Source organism: Lygodium microphyllum, chromosome 15 (assembly GCF_053477565.2).
Source record: "Lygodium microphyllum isolate KBCC chromosome 15, Lygodium_microphyllum_v1.1.10, whole genome shotgun sequence".
NCBI lineage: Eukaryota > Viridiplantae > Streptophyta > Polypodiopsida > Schizaeales > Lygodiaceae > Lygodium > Lygodium microphyllum.
This window is the reverse complement of record NC_141149.1, coordinates 114,801,344-114,821,122: the sequence shown is the minus strand read 5'-3', so window position 1 is coordinate 114,821,122 and position 19,779 is coordinate 114,801,344. Positions and strand designations below refer to the sequence as shown.

Here is a 19,779-nt window from a genome sequence, read left to right as displayed (position 1 = left end):
CATGGGATTGGCACTCGTCTAGGGGAGGTAATGTTAACCCTCAAACGAACAAGGTGGAAAAGCTGGAAAATCTAAAGCAGAAGACAAGGCCAAGGCAAAAGTGAAATAGAAGACGAAGGCACACCAAGAAGAATCTGGAAACACAAGAAGCGCAGAAAAGTCCTAAATCAAGGAAAAATATGCATGAGAAAAAGTGCGAGTCTATACTGTTGAAAAAAAGCGCAAAATGCACCATGATTTATTTTAAGAGTGCCGGGATCTCACTCGTGCAATTTGTAAATGTAGACAGGCGGTGGAAAGGAACCTAGGCAGATAGGAGGACAATGGGAAAAAGGGCCTAGGCGATGGCCAGCCATGTAAAAAAGAAGATAAGGGGATGGCCGCCCAAAATGGATTTAGGGTTTTGTATATAAAGTTGAAAAGTGAATGAGAAGCTCATTCTTGTGTGTGGCCAAAAGTGGCTCTCCTCCTCTTCTTCTTCTTCTTCTTCTTCTTGCTTGAGCTTATGCTTGAGAGAGGGAGTGTGAGAGTGTGAGGGAGTGAGTGTGTGAGGGTGAGGGACCGGGGAGGAGAAGCTCTCCATCTTCTCTTCTCTTCTTCTCTTCTCTTCTCTTCTCTTCTCTTCTCTTGCTCGCGGCAATGGAGCTTGGAGCGTGGAGCTTGAGGATGGAGCTTGCTTAAAGCTTGCACTTGGATCGTGGAGCTACTGGAGTGCACGGGAGAGGAGGGAACTCGATTGGCATGGAGGTAAGCTCACTACACTCGTAGACATGGATGGCGTGTTGGCTATGTGAGAGATAGCCATTAGTGCTCAGCTTGGAATGCTTGAAACAATAAGCGGTTCGTGGGTCTTGGCGGTTGAGCGAAAGCTCCCACAAGGAGAAAATGCATAAGCAGCCTGAGATGTCGTTGAGGTACGCACGGTGATATTTTAGGAGGAGCCTCCCACTACTATACAACCAACTAAATAGCATGTAGTAGCAGACTGATGCTCCAGTGGCCCAGATCCCTAATGCTCCACAAGATGTCCAGGCCCTCCATCTTGTTTTGAGATGGTCTACTAGAGATCGATGAAAGCCTGCATGGTTTGAGCCCTCTGTGGATTATGTTATGATGTCAAATGCTAGTGAACCTCTTACTTATGATGAGGCCATGTGTAGAGGCGATAGTCATTGGGCCATGCAGTCAAAGTATGACTCACTGCAGAAAAATTGTATGTGGGATTTAGTTCCTTTGCCTAGTGGAAAGCATGCTTTGCCATGCAAGTGCGTGTACAAGTTGAAAAGTATCCTTGGACATGTCAAGTTGGCATATAAGGCTAGATTGGTTGCTAAGGGTTTCAAGCAGGAGCATAGTGTGGATTTTGATGAAGTCTTTTCTCCTATTGTGAAGATGACTACCCTATGTTTAGTACTAGCTTTGAATGCTCACTGACTTGGATCTTTATCAAATGATGTCAAGATGACTTTTCTTTATGGGAACTTGCATATTAATAACCATACATATTTAATAATCGATTATACAAACACACACACATATTATATACATATAATTATATTAAAATATCATTAGCATATTAGGTAACATATAAAGTTATATCTATACTTATAAACTAAGTACATATTATTATGGTAATTGTATACATAATTATGTGGTAATTTTATATTTAACGTATACATATATATAATATAAAAATGTATATAAAATAATTACTAATTACTTATTGCATACTTGTAATGGGGAGAGAGAGAGAGAGAGAGAGAGGGCTATTAAAAAACACACATATGTTATTTACACATATACTAAAAAAATTAATATTATTGGTGGATATATATGTTATCCCCACCAAGTTATAACACCAAAAAAAAAAAAAAAAAAAACACATACACACACACACAGAGGTAATTTTAAACATTTCAAAGGATACCTTGCCTTCATTTATTATCTCAATTGTGTGTCCATGTGTATCTATGTGTGTGTAGGGACATTGATAATATAAAATAAGTTATATTAATAACTATACATATTTAATAATTGATTATATGCATAAATAGATGATATACACATAATTATATACTTGTAAAACAATCTACTACTATTATTATGCAAAATCAATAATATACAATAAGTTATGCTAATAACCATACATATTTAATAATTGATTATACATACACACATATTATATACATATAATTATATTACAAAAACTTAACACATTAAGTAGCATATAAAGTCATATATATACTCATAAAATAATTACATATCATTATACATAACTCTGTGGTAATTTTGTGTACACATATGTTCTATTTAACTTATACATATATAAAGAAATCAAGAAAAATATTAAAAAATAATTACCAATTATATATTGCACCCTTGCAATGGAAAGAGAGAGAGAGAGAGAAAGCTCTGATAAAGAACACATATATATTATTTACACATATACTAATAAATTTAATATTGTTGGTGGATATCTCATGGATATATATGTTATCCCCACCAAGTTAGCATGTGCACGTACACACATACACAAAGGTAAATTTAAATATTTCAAAGGATATCTTGTCTTCATTTCTTATCTCAATTGTGTGTGTGTGTGTGTGTGTGTGTGTGTGTGTGTGTGTGTGTGTGTGTGTGTGTGTGTGTGTGTGTGTGTGTGTGTGTGTGTGTGTGTGTGTGTGTGTGTGCGCGCGCGCGCACGTGTGTAGAGATATTGATAATATAAAATAAGTTATGTCAGTAATTATACATATTTAATAATTGATCATATACAAAAATATATTATATACATATAATTATAAACTTATAAAATAATCTACTACTATTATTATGTAAACCTTTGGAGGGGACACTTGGGATTGTATGATGCAAGCTCTAATTTATTGTAAGAAGCTGGGAAGAATAAGGATTTAGCGTAAAAATAATATTGATGTTATGCCATGTCACACTGATATTTGTATAAAAGGAGAGGACATGTAATTTTTCATATCTTTTTGACACATTAATACAATTATTGTCCTTCTCTCCCATCTTGCTCACAGCTTCTATGGCTTATTTCTCTTTCATATCTTTCTCTCTCCAATTTTAGTGTTTCTCTCTCCTCGTCACTCTCTTTCTCTCTCTTCTTGCAGTCTTTCTCTCTCTTTTGCAGTCTTCTCTCTCCTCTTTCTCTCTCTCTAGTTCTCTCTCTAACAAGTGGTATCAGAGCATTGGTCTTTGATCCATTTTTCCTTCTATTTTCAGTCATATTTTCTCCATCAAAATAGATTTCAGACAAGTATTGGACAAGACAGTGACTAGTAAAGTGTTGCAAACCATCTACAGTTAGTAAGAGACTACATCTGGAGATCTTCAAGGTTGGATATGGCGGCAAGAGGCTAAAGTAGCAAGTCGTCCATCAAATTTCATGCAAAACTGGAGGTGACTAGGGTAAAGGAGAGTTAACCAGGCTTAGTTTGGGGTTAAACTCCAATTACTTTTCAAAAGGGAGCTTCTCTTCTCTCTCTTCCAAGCTTTTGGCTGAAGCTTCAATGGTGGCTGCCAAGAAATCGTTCAAGTTCCTTCTCTACTGATCATTTCTCACAGCCAAACCATGGGGCAAAGATTCTTTATCTTCTGTGCTTCAAGTTGAGTACCCTGGTCAAGTGTTTGATGCAGCAAATGGAGCAGCCAACAGCCCGAAATTTGCATTGAAAAATGCGCTGATTTTCTTAATCTAATCCTCTTCCTGATCTGCTCTAGATCTTCTACAGATTGTTGCATGCTTTGAAGTACTTCATCAGGCACATATTCGGCAACTTCTACTGAGAGATGAACTCTAATCTTCATCTTCTTTGTTCAAAACCCTAAAACACAACAGGGTAGCCATAGCCACAGACCTGGAAGCTCAAATTTCTTCAAATTTCGGACTTCTCCGACCTCCAAGGCTTCTCTAGTACCATGTACAAGTCAGATAGACTTCAAGATTGAAGACATTGTAGAGATTTCAGCCCGTGGAGGACATTGGAGCTCATATTGAAGGTTTATTTTGGGGCTTTTCTTCAAGAGGCTTGAATCTTTGGTATTCAAGTGTTCAAGCAAGCCCACGGCATTGATTCTTCACAGATTTGAGCATATTGGAGCTCATATGGACTGATTTAGTGGATATTTCAAACTTCATGGTGGATTCATAGTGGATTTATGGTGGATTTTGAAGAATTCTTCCATGAATGGGATTGGAGTTGACATCTATCATCCTCTTCAAGCTTAATCAAGGTATTTCTCTTGCTTAATCTTTGAAATCTCTCAATAATCCACTTGTTAATGCTTTTCCACTTGTTGATGAGAGATTATTGATCAATTAATTCTCTGAATTGATCAATAGATCAGAGATTAGTGTTATTTCCATTAATCTCAACCTATTCCATTGAATTTCAATATTGATTCAATCATAACCTCATCAGAGGTATCATTTGCCAAGTTTGATACATAACCTTGACTTATTTGGTTAAATTATTTTGCCCAAGCTAAAATATTGTAAAAGGTAAGTACTAAAGCAATCAGTGAGTCATTGAATTGCATTGGTAATCCAAATTTTCCAGATTTCATTCAATTGCATCTCATGAAAGGGGCTGAATGAATATTTCAACAATGCATTTCATACTGGTTGATTAGAATAGAATGCCATTGCCATGTTGATATACCCACCGAGGAAAAAGGTGGATGCCGGGGGAGATAGTGGGACAAAAGAGAGGTGACCCTCCCTCACTATCAAAGATCCTGAAGGGGTGTAACCAACCGACCCGAGGGAAACTTTGCCTACCTCCCGGTGATTTGGAGCCCATGTAGGGAGCCTGTCATGTCATTTTATCCCTCACACAGGTACAACAAGTGGAGAATTGAAGATTGAAGAGTTTCCAAAGGCTCAAGTATCTTCACGACCAAAATAGGGTAAAACAACGATTTTACAGGGCACTTTAGGGCATTTACAGGTTGTTACAAGTACACCCTTCATTACTGAAGTATAGGTGTAGGTACTACATGGTACCCACAAGTCCTATTCAGACTTCTACAGGATTTGGTATCCATTTGGGGTTATTGTTTTACCTTACAAGGTCAAAACAAGGTGCAGGTGCCTGGACAGTTCAGACTTAGAGATTGAGTTGCAGAATTTTCTATCCTAAATTTGTTATAGCATGTTATCAGCTCATCTCGAAGAGGGAATTCTTGGCTTCAATTTGAACTAAAAATTTTTGACATCAGAGTTCCCTAGCAAAAGTTATAGCCATTTTTCTAATAGGGAATACTGCAGGACTACACTATTATGGCATGGCATAAGGGTAAAAATAAGGTCCATGATGATTATGCTCAGCAAATCAGAGATTCCATGTTGGATAATGTACCTTAAGAGAACCCTAAGATCCTCAGCAACAAGGGAAAATCAGTATACTCAATGATACCTTGTGCGTACATGAAAAAAGGCATAGAGAACATCCTGAGGCCCTACTATCAAGAATGGAGCAAATGGTTTTGTCTATTGATCAAATGAAGTTTTCTATTGAGAAGTTAGTAGATTCAATGACTCAAAGAAAGCCTTCTATTGACAAGTTGGTAGAATCCAATGCTCAAATTATGGCTCAATTCTCCCAATGGATGCAGATGCAAATGGGATCTAAAGAAGCCAAGGAGAAAGTCTATTCAAACAATAGTGAACCTTCAGACCCACTTCAGCCATCTAACCAAAACGGTCATGGTCATGGAATTTTGGACGAAGAGGCATTCCAAATAGCCAATATGAAGTAGGTGAGACTTCACAAAGGCATGATGACTATTTGGGCAATTTGAATGGAGCCAACTCTCAAGCTTTTGGGCTGAATACTCAACTTCCTAGGGGTCCTCTACCAACGGGAAGATTGCATAGTTGTTCTCAGCCACCTATTGGGAGATTTCTATCTCAATTTGGGGGTTCAATGCATGGTACTCATGATCAATCTATTTTGGGACAACAACCATTCCATGAAAAAGAGCTGAAGGACAAGTTCATTTTAGCCAAGTTTAATGGTCAGCCATCTTCACCATCTGATTTAGAGGAGTGGACCTCTACAATGTTGACATATCGAGCTCCACTCGTGATACGCCAGGGTGACCGTTGTGCATTTATGTCACCGACGTGTTAGTTGCAGACGCGGTTGGTACACCGCCCATGAATAATAGCTACATGATAGCTATCCTTATCTACTCTAGTTCGTGGCTCAGTTAGTATGCCACCTTAGTTAGTTGAGTTTGGTTTGAGACCCATATATAGGGTTCTTCTATTTCTTTGTACTTGAGTTCTTTTGGCTTACATAACTAAGAAGAGGAAAACTGTTTTCAGCCTCCACCCTTGTGTGTCTTCCCCCATTGTGCAAGCAAGAAAGCTTCAAGCGAGACTCCTTCCTTCTCTCCCACAATCTTGACATGGTATCAGAGCCTTGTTCGTGGTAAGGAGCTCAAGAAAGCAAGCCAAGCTCGCGGTGGTCTGGTAAGAGGAGCAGTGTTGCTTTCATTTCCTGTTTTGGGAGCAGATCTCTGCAGGTAGCACAGCCGGAAATTGCAGGAGTGCATTGTCTCAGGTTGAGACGCCCTTCGCGGTGAAGCAAGAGGGCAGTATATGCTGCGGGAAAGGGCTTTAGCCCTTGGCGACCTTGTTTTTTTGATTTGAGGCCATTTCGGGGCCTGTTTTGCAGACGGAAGTTTTCTGCACGCACTCAAGAAAAGGCTCAGTTTTATGCTGTGCGACCACTGTTCTACAGGTCGGTGAAAAGTTACTGTAGAAATTGCATCGTATGCTTGTGCGCAGAGACATTGGGAGTTTCAGAATCATCCTTGGTTCCTGTTTATGCAAAATCGTCACTAGGAAGTGACTGTGTGGTCAAATACCACTTTCGCCAGTTTTGCAGATTTGCCCTTGTGAGGGTGAAGCTGTGTTTTTTGCAGTGACAGAATTTCTTGCAGTATTCTGTAATGGCGTCTGATTCTCTTTCACAGATTGTCACTGAAAAGCTTGACAAGAACAACTTCCAGGCATGGAAGTTTAGAATGACGAATTTCCTTATGGGAAAAGGATATTGGGAATTTGTTGCAGGAAATGAAGAAGAACCAGTTCTTCCTGATGTTCCCAATCAACAACAAATGCAGGCATTTAAAACATGGCATGAGAGAGCCAGGAAAGTTATGTATTGGCTGTCTATCAGTATTTCAGACTCTATGATTGTGCATATTCAGGATGCAAGTACGCCAAAGGAGGCATGGGATACTTTGTCAAAAATGTATAGCACAAATACGCAAGCCAGGAAAATGCAGCTCAAGCAAGAGTTGCATAATGTGCAAAGAGAAAGTATGAGCATCAACGACTACCACATGAAGGTGAAGAAGATTGCAGATGCACTTGCTTCCATTGGGTCGCCAGTGGAAGATGATGATTTAGTTTCCGTGACCTTGAATGGTCTAGGAAAGGATTATGCACAGTTTCGGACATCCATTTCAGTTCGTGAAAGATTTCCTGATTTTGAGGAGTTGATTGCTCTTCTAATTTCTGAGGAACAAAGAAATGGTGGTGCATCTTCTTCAGGAGGAACTTCAAAAGAAGCTGTCTTCTACTCAAATGCTGGAAGAGGTAGAGGCAGAGGTAGAGGAGGTCGATTTGGAGGCCGTGGCAGAAATCAGAATATGCAGCAAACTCAAGAAAACCAGTCCTATGGAGGAGGACGTGGTAACTCTAGAGGCAGGGGGAGCCAAAGAGGTCGTGGTGGATGGCAAAGAGGCCAAAATGCAAACAGTAATGTTGAATGCTACTACTGTGGTAAAATGGGTCATATGGCTAAAGACTGCTATAAAAAGCAGAATGACATCATGAATGGAAAACTGCAACAAGGGAATTATGCATCTTCTAGTAGACAGGGTGATGACAGAAATGAGCATTTGTTCATGGTGCAGCACATGAACAATTCTATGACAAGTGCAGAAGAAAGCAATGATGTATGGTATGTTGACTCAGGTGCATCAAACCACATGACAGGTCATGCAGAATGGATGGAGGATGCAAGGAAAATGGAAAAACCAGGATTTGTGGAGACTGGTGATGATGCTGCACATCCTATTGTGCAGATTGGAAAAATTCCCTTGTCTATGCAGGGTGGGAAAAAGAAATACCTGTCCGATGTATTTCATGTCCCGAATATTACCAAGAATCTGGTTTCAGTTGGTCAAATGGTTGAACAGGGCTTGCAGGTCAGATTTAATCCTCATGGATGCTTTGTTGAGGATATGAAAAATAAAGGTCGCTTGATAGCAAAAGGAAAGAAGAAGGGCAGAATGTTTACATTGGATGCAGGCATGTCTGAATTGAGTGCAGCAATGTTTGCACATGGGACCGGTGTAGTTGCAGATATTGATATCTGGCATAAACGCATTGGTCATGTTAATGTACAGCGACTTAAATCAATGCAGGCCCAAAATATTGTTGCAGGATTGCCCAAATTCAAGGTTGCAGAAATGCATAAGGTATGTGAAGCCTGTCAGTTTGGAAAACAGGCAAGGAAACCATTTCCTAGACATGTTCAAGAGAGTGAGAAGCCATTGGAATTAATTCACTCTGATGTGTGGACAACTAAAGCTGCATCTCTTGGAGGCTGTCATTATTTTGTCAGTTTTATTGATGACTATAGCAGAAAAGTTTGGGTGTATTTTATGAAAAAGAAAAGTGAAGTTTTTGGGCATTTCAAAACTCTTAAAGCTATGGTTGAAAAAGAAACAAGCTTGCAGATAAAATGCCTAAGGTCAGATGGAGGGGGAGAGTACCTCTCAAATGAGTTTGCAAAGTTCTTGCAGGAGCATGGCATAAAGCAGCAATATTCATGCAGTTATACCCCACAACAAAATGGAATTGCAGAAAGGAAAAACAGGCATATTGGAGAGGTATCTCGTGCCATGCTCAATGAAAAAGACTTGCCAGATTTTTATTGGGCTGAAGCAGTTGCTACAGCAGTCTACATAATGAACAGGACTCCCACTGCAGCAATACATGGATTGACTCCAGAGGAGAGGTATACTGGTAGGAAACCAGATATTTCTCATTTGAAAATTTTTGGTTGCATTGCCTATGTACATGTGCCAGATGAGCTGAGATCCAAGTTGGATCCAAAAGCTGAGAAGTGCATCTTTATTGGTTACTCTCTGCAGCAAAAAGGGTATAGATGCTATAACCCTTCTACTCATAAGTTTACAGTGAGCAGAGATGTTGTTTTTGATGAGATGAGTAGCTGGTATAAACCAGTAAATGTGATTGATGATGAAGATGCACAAAATGGTAATGCTACACAGAATTCACAGCAGCAGTCACAAAATATTAGTGGACCTGGAGCGTCCTCTAGCAGTGGTTCACATTCTTCGCCATGGACAGGCAGATTGAGATCAGGAGAATCTTCTCAAAGCAATGCAGATAGTGGTATGCAGGTATCACGAAAAGGAAAAGAGAAGGTTGATCAGCCCATGTTTGATGTGAATGCAGGTCACTCTTATGTGGATGGTGAATCCAGTGGCTCAGAACAGAGCATTGATGATGAGTTGGGTATTCCTTCTATTGTTACACCTGGAGTAAGGAAGACCAGGGATGTTTTGAGAGCACCTGGGAGTGAACCTACTTTGCGCAGGTCTACAAGAGCTAGGTATCCTGTGGATAGGCTGAAATATGATGGATTTACAGCCATTCACTATGCATATATGGTCAAAGTGATACAGGAACCAGAACCCACATCTTTTGAGCAAGCCATGGGAAAAGAAAAATGGGAGAAAGCCATGGATGAAGAAATGGATTCCTTGGAAGCAAATGCCACATGGGAGTTAGTACCTTTGCCTAAAGGTAAGAATGCAATTGGCTGTAAGTGGGTTTATAAGGTGAAGCACAATGCTGATGGTTCTGTGAACAGATACAAGGCAAGATTAGTAGTCAAGGGGTATGCACAAACATATGGCATTGACTATGAAGAAACATTTAGTCCGGTTGCAAGGATGGCAACCGTAAGAGCAGTCATTGCTATGGCTGCATCAAAGGGATGGTCTTTACATCAGATGGATGTAAAGAATGCCTTCTTGCATGGTGATTTGCAAGAAGAGGTCTATATGGAGCAGCCACCAGGTTATGTGCATGCTGTTCATCCTGAGTTTGTTTGCAGGTTGAAGAAAGCCTTGTATGGCTTGAAGCAAGCACCTAGAGCATGGTCTGACAAGATAGGACAGTATCTTGTCACTATTGGCTTTCAGATTTCCAAGGCAGATTTCTCACTTTATGTGAGAAAAACAGAGAAAGGTATTATGACTCAGCCACCGACACCTCCAACTACAACATGCGTCATCAATGCAGTCCAATGCCACAATGATAACAATCCTCACATGGAGCTATCAAAGAAGTTCAAAATGCCATCCACAAGCGCGCCACATCTGGGCATTGAGGTGATTAGATCACCAAGTGGGATACAGCTCTTGCAGAGGCAGTATGGATTGGACATGCTGTCCAAATATGGGATGACAGGCTGTAAGCCTATTTCAGTTCCTTTGGAGCAAAATGTGAAGCTGAGCACAGATGCAGGTGAGCTTCTAGAAGACCCTACTATGTACAGACGCATAGTAGGAAGTTTGATTTATATGACTATTACCAGGCCAGATTTGAGCTATGCTGTTGGATTGGTAAGTCAGTTTATGCAGGCTCCAAGGAAACCACATTTGGATGCGGCTAGACGCATACTTAGGTATGTGAAGTCCACATTGCAGTATGGACTATTTTATGAGACTGGGGTTCAGATACAGTTGCATGGATACACTGATGCTGATTGGGCTGGTAGTATTTCTGATAGACGATCTACCAGTGGATATGTATTCTCTTTTGGGAGTGCTGCAGTCACTTGGAGCAGCAAGAAACAGCCTACAGTTGCCTTGTCGAGCACAGAGGCTGAGTACAGGGGTGCAGCAATGGCTGCATGTGAGGTAGCTTGGTTGCATAAGCTACTTTATGATATGCATCAGTCTACAGATGGGCCAGTTGTCATTTATTGTGACAACATGAGTAGTATACACTTGGCAAATAACCCAGTCTATCATGCTAGAACAAAGCACATTGAGGTGCATTATCACTATGTGCGAGAGAGGGTTTTACTAGGTCTTATTGATCTAGTTTATGTCAGCACAGAGGATCAGGTAGCTGACATATTCACGAAGGCATTGGGCGCAGAGAAGCTGCGCAAGTTCAGAGACCTGCTTGGTGTGCAGGAATTGGGATTGAGCTCGAGGGGGAGTGTTGACATATCGAGCTCCACTCGTGATACGCCAGGGTGACCGTTGTGCATTTATGTCACCGACGTGTTAGTTGCAGACGCGGTTGGTACACCGCCCATGAATAATAGCTACATGATAGCTATCCTTATCTACTCTAGTTCGTGGCTCAGTTAGTATGCCACCTTAGTTAGTTGAGTTTGGTTTGAGACCCATATATAGGGTTCTTCTATTTCTTTGTACTTGAGTTCTTTTGGCTTACACAACTAAGAAGAGGAAAACTGTTTTCAGCCTCCACCCTTGTGTGTCTTCCCCCATTGTGCAAGCAAGAAAGCTTCAAGCGAGACTCCTTCCTTCTCTCCCACAATCTTGACATACAATGGAATCTTACTTTGACATATTTTCCAAAACTGATGACATGAAGATTCATTTTGCTTCTTTGCATTTGGAGGGATTTGCCCATACTTGGTGGAGGCATATAAAAAGGGAAAACATACTTGTAGAGAATTGGGAAGCTTTCAAGGTACTTATGGCTGAAGTATTTGTCTTCCCTCTTGAAAAAGAGAAATTGGCACGGAGATGGTATGATTTCGAATAAAGAGGCCTAAGTGTAAGAGAGTACACTAACCAATTTCTCAACCTAGCCATGTATGTAGAAAGCATCAGTGATGATGAGGCTAAGCTCCACAAGTACATGTATGGTTTAGAGCCGTCTTTATCAGCTAATGTCATGGCACAAAACCTTACTTCTCTCTTGAAGGCTATTGAGCTTGCAGAGCACTATGGAAGGAAATATAGAAGAGAATCTTCATTTCAGCCTAGTTTTGGATAGCCAAGGACTGTTTTTAAACAGGGGCAAGTTGGTAATATTTATGGTAGCAATCATGTGCCAAATGGGAGTTTTAAGGGTGCCAACTTATCCACCATTCAATGCTTCTAGACCTCAAAGTAATTTTAGGACAACAAATAGTCCTAGAGTTGACTTCAAACAAGGGGACAACATGCCTAAATTCATTTCAGCCAACATGAATCCTAAGTCTATTCCTATGGATCTTTACAAAGAAAGAAATGAGAAAGGCTTATGTTTCAAGTGTGGGGCAAAGTATACACATGATCATGTCTCAAAGTGTGTATATAAAAATGTCAAACCCAAGCTTCAGAGTATGTTAGTATTTGAGGATCTTGAAGATGAGATGAATGAAGCTAATGCAATTGCACTCAATGCTGAAAATGAAGATCTTGAGGAAGAAGTTGGGCAAGAGTATTTCCATGATCTAGCCAACTCTTTTTCTTTTGATCCAGGTGGAAGTGTTCCTTTTGATCTAGGTGGGACTTGTCATGAGCCACTTGTTGCCACTAGTTGTTCTATTTCCATGGGATGCTTGGATAGGTTCTATGAGTCCTAATACACTTCGTATGAAGGGTAACATTCATGGAAAGGCTGTATTCATTCTGATAGATAGTAGCAGTGCCCATAGTTTTGTGAATAAGTCTATTATGGACAAGCTGAATTGTATTCCCACAGATTTATAGCAGCCCATTAGAGTTCAAGTGGCCAATGGTGAAGAAGAAATCAGCACACAGATATGCCCATAGGTTTTTTTACAGCTGGCTGAAAATTTTGAAGCAAAAGTAAACCTGATTACTTTGGAAATGGGGCCTATAAACATTGTACTCAGTCGTGATTGGTTGATGGCATTAGGCAAAATCACTATGGATTTCTCACAGTTGTATATGGAGTTTATTCTCAATGGACAACTTATCCATTTACAAGGATTTCCTAGTAGATCATATTTTCAGCTTATTACCATTCAACAACTCAAAAGGGAGTACAAGAGGCGTTCACAAATATTTGTTTTGCATTTGAATAAAGAGATGCAAGATCAGCCCAATAATTCAGCAAACCATCCAGCCATGACAGCTCTTCTTGAGGATTATAGGGACTTGTTTGAGGTGCCTACTTCATTGCCTCCCAAGAGAGCAGTAGATCACCCTATTGATTTGGAGCCAACTCAAAGACAATCAATAAGCCACTTACAGAATTATCTAAGTGTGAACGAGAGGAAGTAGCCAAGCAAATCAAGGAGCTTCTTGAGATGGGATTCATTGAAAGTTCTTCACCTTATGCATTTGCAGTTCTGTTAGTAAAAAAGAAAGATGGATCTTTTAGAATGTGCATTGACTACAGGGATCTTAATAAGATCACAGTGAAGAACAAGTATCTGATACCCAGGATTGATGATTTGCTTGATGAGCTCAACAGGGCTCAATTCTTTACAAAGATTGATTTGAGATTAGGGTATCATCAGATTCGCATGCGAGAGAGTAATGAAGTCAAGACTGCTTTCAGGACTGATTAAGGGCTCTATCATTTCTTAATGATGCCATTTGGGCTTATAAATGCTCCAGCTACCTTTCAGAGCCTGATGAATAAGATTTTGCAGCCTATCCTCTTTCAATTTGTCTTGGTGTTCTTTGATGACATTCTGATCTACAACTGAAGTGGGATACTTGGGACATATTGTTAGTGAAAAAGGGATACAGGTTGATCCCAAGAAGGTGCAATGCATAAAAGATTGGCCAACACCTACTACTACTACTACTACTACTACTACCTCTCTTAGAGGATTCCTTGGTTTATCTTCATTCTATCGTCGATTCATCAAGCATTATGCGGCTATCGCAGCTCCTTTGACTGATAGGTTGAAGAAGGAGGCTTTCTTTTGGGATACTCTTGCAGATAGTAGCTTCAATCAGTTAAAGGGACTCCTTACCTCTGCTGAGGCATGAAGCGAATTGTGAGGGGATTGAATGGGTGGGGCGTGAAACGGAGCATGTGGAGATCAGTCTATGGGGCGTGTGGCTCCACACATCAACTTGTTGAGGGCACCATAAGATGACACGTGGTGCCCCTAAAACCTTTCAATAACATTGAAGAGATACTTATTCCAATGAGGCTATAGTATTTTCCCCATATTCTCTGAATTACTTGAGTAGAATGAACAGTTTCAATGCAAGTTGAGAGAGAGAGAGAGAGAGAGAGAGAGAGAGAGAGAGAGAGGACGATTAAAAATGTAATTTTCTCCATTGTTATTGTTGTAATTACATAACAAGGGCACACCATCACGTGCAAAAGCATTGGTCCTCTTTTGCATAAGAGAGAAATAGGGGGAGAGAGAAACACCATTTTTCATGAATTTTCTAAAATAAACTCTTCTTTCTCAAAAAGCAAAATATCCACACATTTCAAGGTACCACCTTGTCACTGCACCATTGTATAAGCATATATCGTAAAAGGCAATGTTAATAAACTAATGATATTTTGGTATTATTTATGTTGAGATATACTTTTATTATATATTATTTATATTTATATTAAAAATATTTTTAATAGCTCTCACTCACTCACTCACACACACTCTCTCCATAAAATGTTCCCCTCATAATAGGCTAAAGATACATATCAGCATGGATCATGCTAGAGCAAATAGGTTTACTTGGTCGCTAGGTGAATATTAATTAAAATTTAAAGGGCCCCTAAAAGGGGACTTGGTTTGATTGCCTAATTTACTCTCCACCAAAATTGAACCCTTTGCATGCTAAAACTCTATCACCACACCTTGCAATTACAAGCTTTGAATTTATACTTTCTAATTTAAAAAAACAATATTCTTTTAAAAAAGAGTCATGTGTGCCTAAAATCAACATTTCTGGTTGTATTTATTGGAAAGCATGGGCCCATGGTGGGGCCGATGCTGATATCTATTTTTGCCCCTCATTTGCACCTTGATGCAGAGTATTGGAATATCTAGGAGTAGAGCGCCTAGTGAAGGTTTATAAAAGAGCGACGATGGGGGGCCAATAGAGTGATGCTCAAGGATGCATTGTTTAAAGGTTTTGCAAAATTCAAAATGTAAAAATATTTATATAATGTAATTGTTTGACTCACATTCAAGTTATATGTAATACATAAGAATTTGTGTCATAACTTTGAGTGGCTAAGCAAGATACATGAAGAAGAAAGAACCACGACCTGCTTAGTCAAGTGGTAGTGAAATGCTGTGATGGACTCATGGTCATGGGTTTCATTCTGGGGGGCATCATGGGTAGCAATGTAAAAAAGTGATTATGGCTCTGCTCGGTAGGTCACCAAGATGGATGTTGTAATGACGCAACCACGAGCGCAACCATGCGTAATGATAAGGCCACGTGTCCAATCCCTAGGGGGAGTCTTTGATGTGCAATTGATACAAAATTCTGGGGAGGGTTTATTTTAAAAAAGCAAAGAAGTTTGAATTATGAGGTTGCTAAGGGACACGGACTCCATGTTTGCTCATAGCGTGTTGCACGCACCGAGAGAGAGAGAGAGAGAGAGAGAGAGAGTGTGTGTGTGTGTGTGTGTGTGTGAGAAGAGAGAGAGAGTCATGCAATGCTGGATCAATGGACCTCCATTGAAGCCGCACGTTCAATTCGTGAAGCGTGTGTCGCATCTACGCATCTTTCATGTGTGCGCGATGAGAAGAGAGAGCACCGTTCGTGAATCAATGCAGACGATCACCATGAGGAGGTCGTATACGTCTGCATCTCCTGCAGGTATTAGTACCCGCTCCGTATGCTGTCTTGGACATAATTATTACCTCGACATAGCTGTAGGTGGAGGAGGAGGAGGGGGAGAGCAGAGGGTCTTTTGCCGCCCCATAAGTGGCAGATGCGTGAGTGATCGGGCAGTCTGCCCTTGTAAGGCTAACAAGAGCCCTAAACCCTAGCCGAGGGTCTCCACTCTCTCAGGCAAGATGTGGCTGCCTCGTATCCTCCCTGCAATAATTCCCCCTGCCTGCACTATCTCCATCATGCTGATGATGTTGCTGCCCATGATGATGATGATGGTGTTTATCGCCCGCGCTGAACCCATCCTCGCACCCGAACTGAAATACTGTCACCTGCCCCTGAATCTCCCCGACGAGGAGATCCCCTTCAACTGCTGCGCGCCCGATTGGGACAGGCCCTCCATCGAGTTCCAGTTCAATGAGAGTGCTCAGTACTATCTTAAGGTCCGGCCTGCTGCCCATACCCTCACGGACGAGTATGCAGCGAAAGTGGACAAGGCCTATGGTCTCATGAAGGCCCTTCCTGCAGGTGACCCCAGATCCTTTATGCAGCAGGCAAACATACACTGTGCCTATTGTGGTGCAACTTATCAGATGGGGAATTCTACCACCCCTCTTCAGGTAACACTCCCAAGTACTTCATTCCCTACAATTGCATCATCACAGGCATGATTATTCATCAATGTAAGTTGGTTGTCAGGGGATCTGCTATTAGGCAAATTGTTGTTGCAGTGGTAATCTTCATATTGCCATGATTAATTTACTGATATTTGAGGTGCGTTTGCTAGTCTTAGTTTTTGAGCCCATCTTAGCTTGAGTCAGGAAAGATGTCGTAAAATTTGATCCTTATTTGATTGTTTTTGGCTTTTGGATATCTAGTCTCTCGTGAAGTGTGAAGAGCACTAGGGTGGCTGTCAAGTGACCTTAGTTTAAGAGCCAGGGGATAGATGAGAGAGAATTGAGTTTTCAGATCATAAAATTCCTTTAAGAGAGCTCGATTGCTTATAACTTTCCTAAGCCGTGTTGTCCTGTAAAAACCTGGATTGGTCGGTTTGAACTACAAACTTCTGCAGTCTGAAATGCAAGTTGGATATTTGGAGTGGCCAGTCTGAAATGCTGTCATTTCGGTTTCTATGTTTGGTTTGATGTATGGACTCCCTGAAAGTTGGAAGGTAGTAAACTTCTGCAAATGAGGCTAATCTCTCTGAACATCATTTCAGGTCCATGCCTCTTGGCTTTTCTACTCTTTCCATCGTTGGTACCTCTATTTCCATGAGCGCATCTTGGCCAGCCTTCTGGGGGATGACACATTTGCCCTTCCGTTTTGGAACTATGATCATCCAGATGGAATGACCATCCCCCAGGCATATGTCTCATTTCCTAACCTCACAGATCGTTACAGAGAACCTTCCCACTTGCCCCCTGCCACTGTCATGATTGATTACTATTATATGAATGCCTCAATTCGCACAGCTGAAGAGCAGATTGCTGCCAATCTTGCCACTACCCACCGGATGGTAGTCAGTGGTGCACCCACCCAGTACAGCTTTTTCGGGCAGCCCTACCGGAAAGATGATGGCCCTGAGCCTGGATATGGTACAACTGAAACAATGCCCCATAACAGTGTCCATGGATGGACAGGTGATCAGGAGCAGATTGGCAAGAAAGACATGGGCACCCTCTATGCCGCCGGAAGAGATCCAGTCTTCTATACACATCATGCTAATATTGACAGATTGTGGGAAGTTTGGAAAAGCTTCCCAGGTAACACAGATATTGATGATCCTGATTACCTTGATTCTGAATTTGTCTTCTACAATGAGAATGCAGAGCTTGTGAAGGTAAAGGTCAGAGATTCCTTCGATACGGTTAAGTTGGGATACACCTATGCAGAAGTGGAGAACTTGTGGGTGAACTGGAATCTGTCAAGGGTGAGTGATGGTGTGTCTAATCTGTCAGATACAGTGGCAATACTATGCGTTGTTGGAGAAGAACTGAGTGAGGCATGCTCCATTGAAGTGAGCAGGGATAAATCCAATGCTCTGGTGGGGGAGGAGCTGCTTGTGATAGATGGCATAGAAGGGGTTCTAGACAGTGCCACTCATTTTGAAGTTTTCATTAACTTGCCAGAAGCTACTTTGGATACACAAATCAATTGCACGGAGTATGCAGGAAGGTTTTCAACTTTGCCACAGATGATGATCACAAATATGACGGGGAACTATCGCAAAACATCAGTGCGTTTTGCCGTAGGAAGCAATGTGGAAGAGCTGGGCTTGTCTGAGCAGGAAAGTCTTGTTGTGACACTGGTACCAAGAATACACTCTCCTTATGCTAAAGTGACCATATCAGACGTCAGGATTGAGTATGAGACGAAAGGGCTTGGGAGCTTTTCTCATGTTTTGAAGCAGAAGCCTGAATCCTCTCCTTCAAGCCAAAGAAGACAAGCTAGGGATCAACAAAATTAAATTTGCTTTATATCTTTGTTTTTGACAGCAAGAGCATACACATTACTGCCTTCACGTGAAGGATTTGCAGCATTCTTGCCAAAGATCCTCAGGATGCCATTGAAAGAGCACGATATAATGTGATATAGTGCTATGTGATACATACATACATGCCCAGATGGGTTTTCAAAGGAATCTATTTTTATGGCTTTCATTGTATGGCCAGATGGTAGATTAAAGAACACATATTCAGGGAACCGATTGTAAGACCTTCGAGGAATTATTCTTTCCTGCTTGCATGATTAGCATAGTACTGCTAAAACTGAAGTGCAGAGTGTTTTGGGGCCTGCAACTCTGTTAATCAGTCTATTGAAGTCACTAGGCATGGATGAAAATATGGCAGAAGAAAAAATACAGTAACCTGGTATGTAAACAGCTTATAAACTACAATGTCTTTCGCATGATATAAATTCTGGTGTCTATCCTTTGGGCGCGTGCTGGTAGACCAGTGAGTGCATTCTTGAGAAGGGCCAGGTTAATCTATCGCCATCTCACTCTAGTAAGCATTGGTGAATAGTACACTAATGCATGTCTGGCAGGAGCCTGTTTAATCTTTACTCACATCAGCACTGGTGAACAGTCCCCTTCAAAACCTTACTTACAACCAGTGATATTTATTAAATTTGAGAAGTGACTGGTATAGGCTCATCTTTAAACATTCTGTAAACATTCTCTTCGATACTTGGGAGGCATTTTTTTGAATTTCTATGAATAACCCCCAGTTAAAGACTTAGCTCACAACATCCAATGTGTAGTTTGTCTAGTAGGTGAGTTCATGCTTTATTCCAATTATGCTCCATGGGTGTCTGATTTAGATGTGATAAGACATGATATTGATAAAATTTAGAATCCCAAACTTTACATGCTAGACCCTAGTGCCAGTTTGCTTTGTGCATTAGTTAATCCCCTTAAGATTTCCACCCTAATCTCTTCAAAAACAAGCTTTCATCTTTCCTCTAGTCTCCTAAAAGTAGGAATGGTAATATTACTTGAAAATTGGCAGCCACATCCCTTGCAATAATCTTGCATTTTCATTTTCCTCAAAATGTAAAATGCCATTTTGTATTGGTTTTCATCTTGAATGTTAAATCTTGGTGGAATATTTTGCCATCTACCTTTTTCTTTGAAATTTTCCCTTGCCCCAAGATGGCCCGAATGAACTTTTGTTTTTGTAATGCCAATATTATATTGGTAAAAGAGATGGTTACAGCATCTAGAGACGTAGCAAGGCCCTAGGCCAATGTATTGAGCTGCTTGTAAAGCATGGACAAAGATGTGAGATTGTTAGCCATTTGGTGAACTTCCCTTGAAGGGGGAGTTTCTTAAGCATGAGACACCATTGGAACTCATTGAGTTTGAATGAGGGTGAAGCCACCTAT

The 19,779-nt window shown here is 40.7% G+C and overlaps 1 protein-coding gene across 1 annotated transcript; it reads left to right on the top strand.

Annotated features, from left to right (window-relative positions):
* Positions 1–15,652: 15,652 nt before the first annotated feature.
* On the top strand, positions 15,653–19,141 carry LOC148024940 (polyphenol oxidase I, chloroplastic-like). The gene is made up of 2 exons (XM_087694621.1): positions 15,653–16,514; positions 17,114–19,141. The coding sequence occupies exons 1-2, from the start codon at positions 16,080–16,082 to the stop codon at positions 18,359–18,361; spliced, it is 1,683 nt and encodes a 560-aa protein (XP_087550747.1). The 5' UTR covers positions 15,653–16,079; the 3' UTR covers positions 18,362–19,141.
* The last annotated feature ends 638 nt before the right edge of the window (positions 19,142–19,779 follow it).

Coding starts and splice junctions, on each gene's coding strand:
- LOC148024940 (XM_087694621.1), top strand. CDS start 16,080: ATGTGGCTGCCTCGTATCCTCCCTGCAATAATTCCCCCTGCCTGCACT. Junction 16,515..17,113: donor ATTCTACCACCCCTCTTCAG/GTAACACTCCCA, acceptor ACATCATTTCAG/GTCCATGCCTCTTGGCTTTT.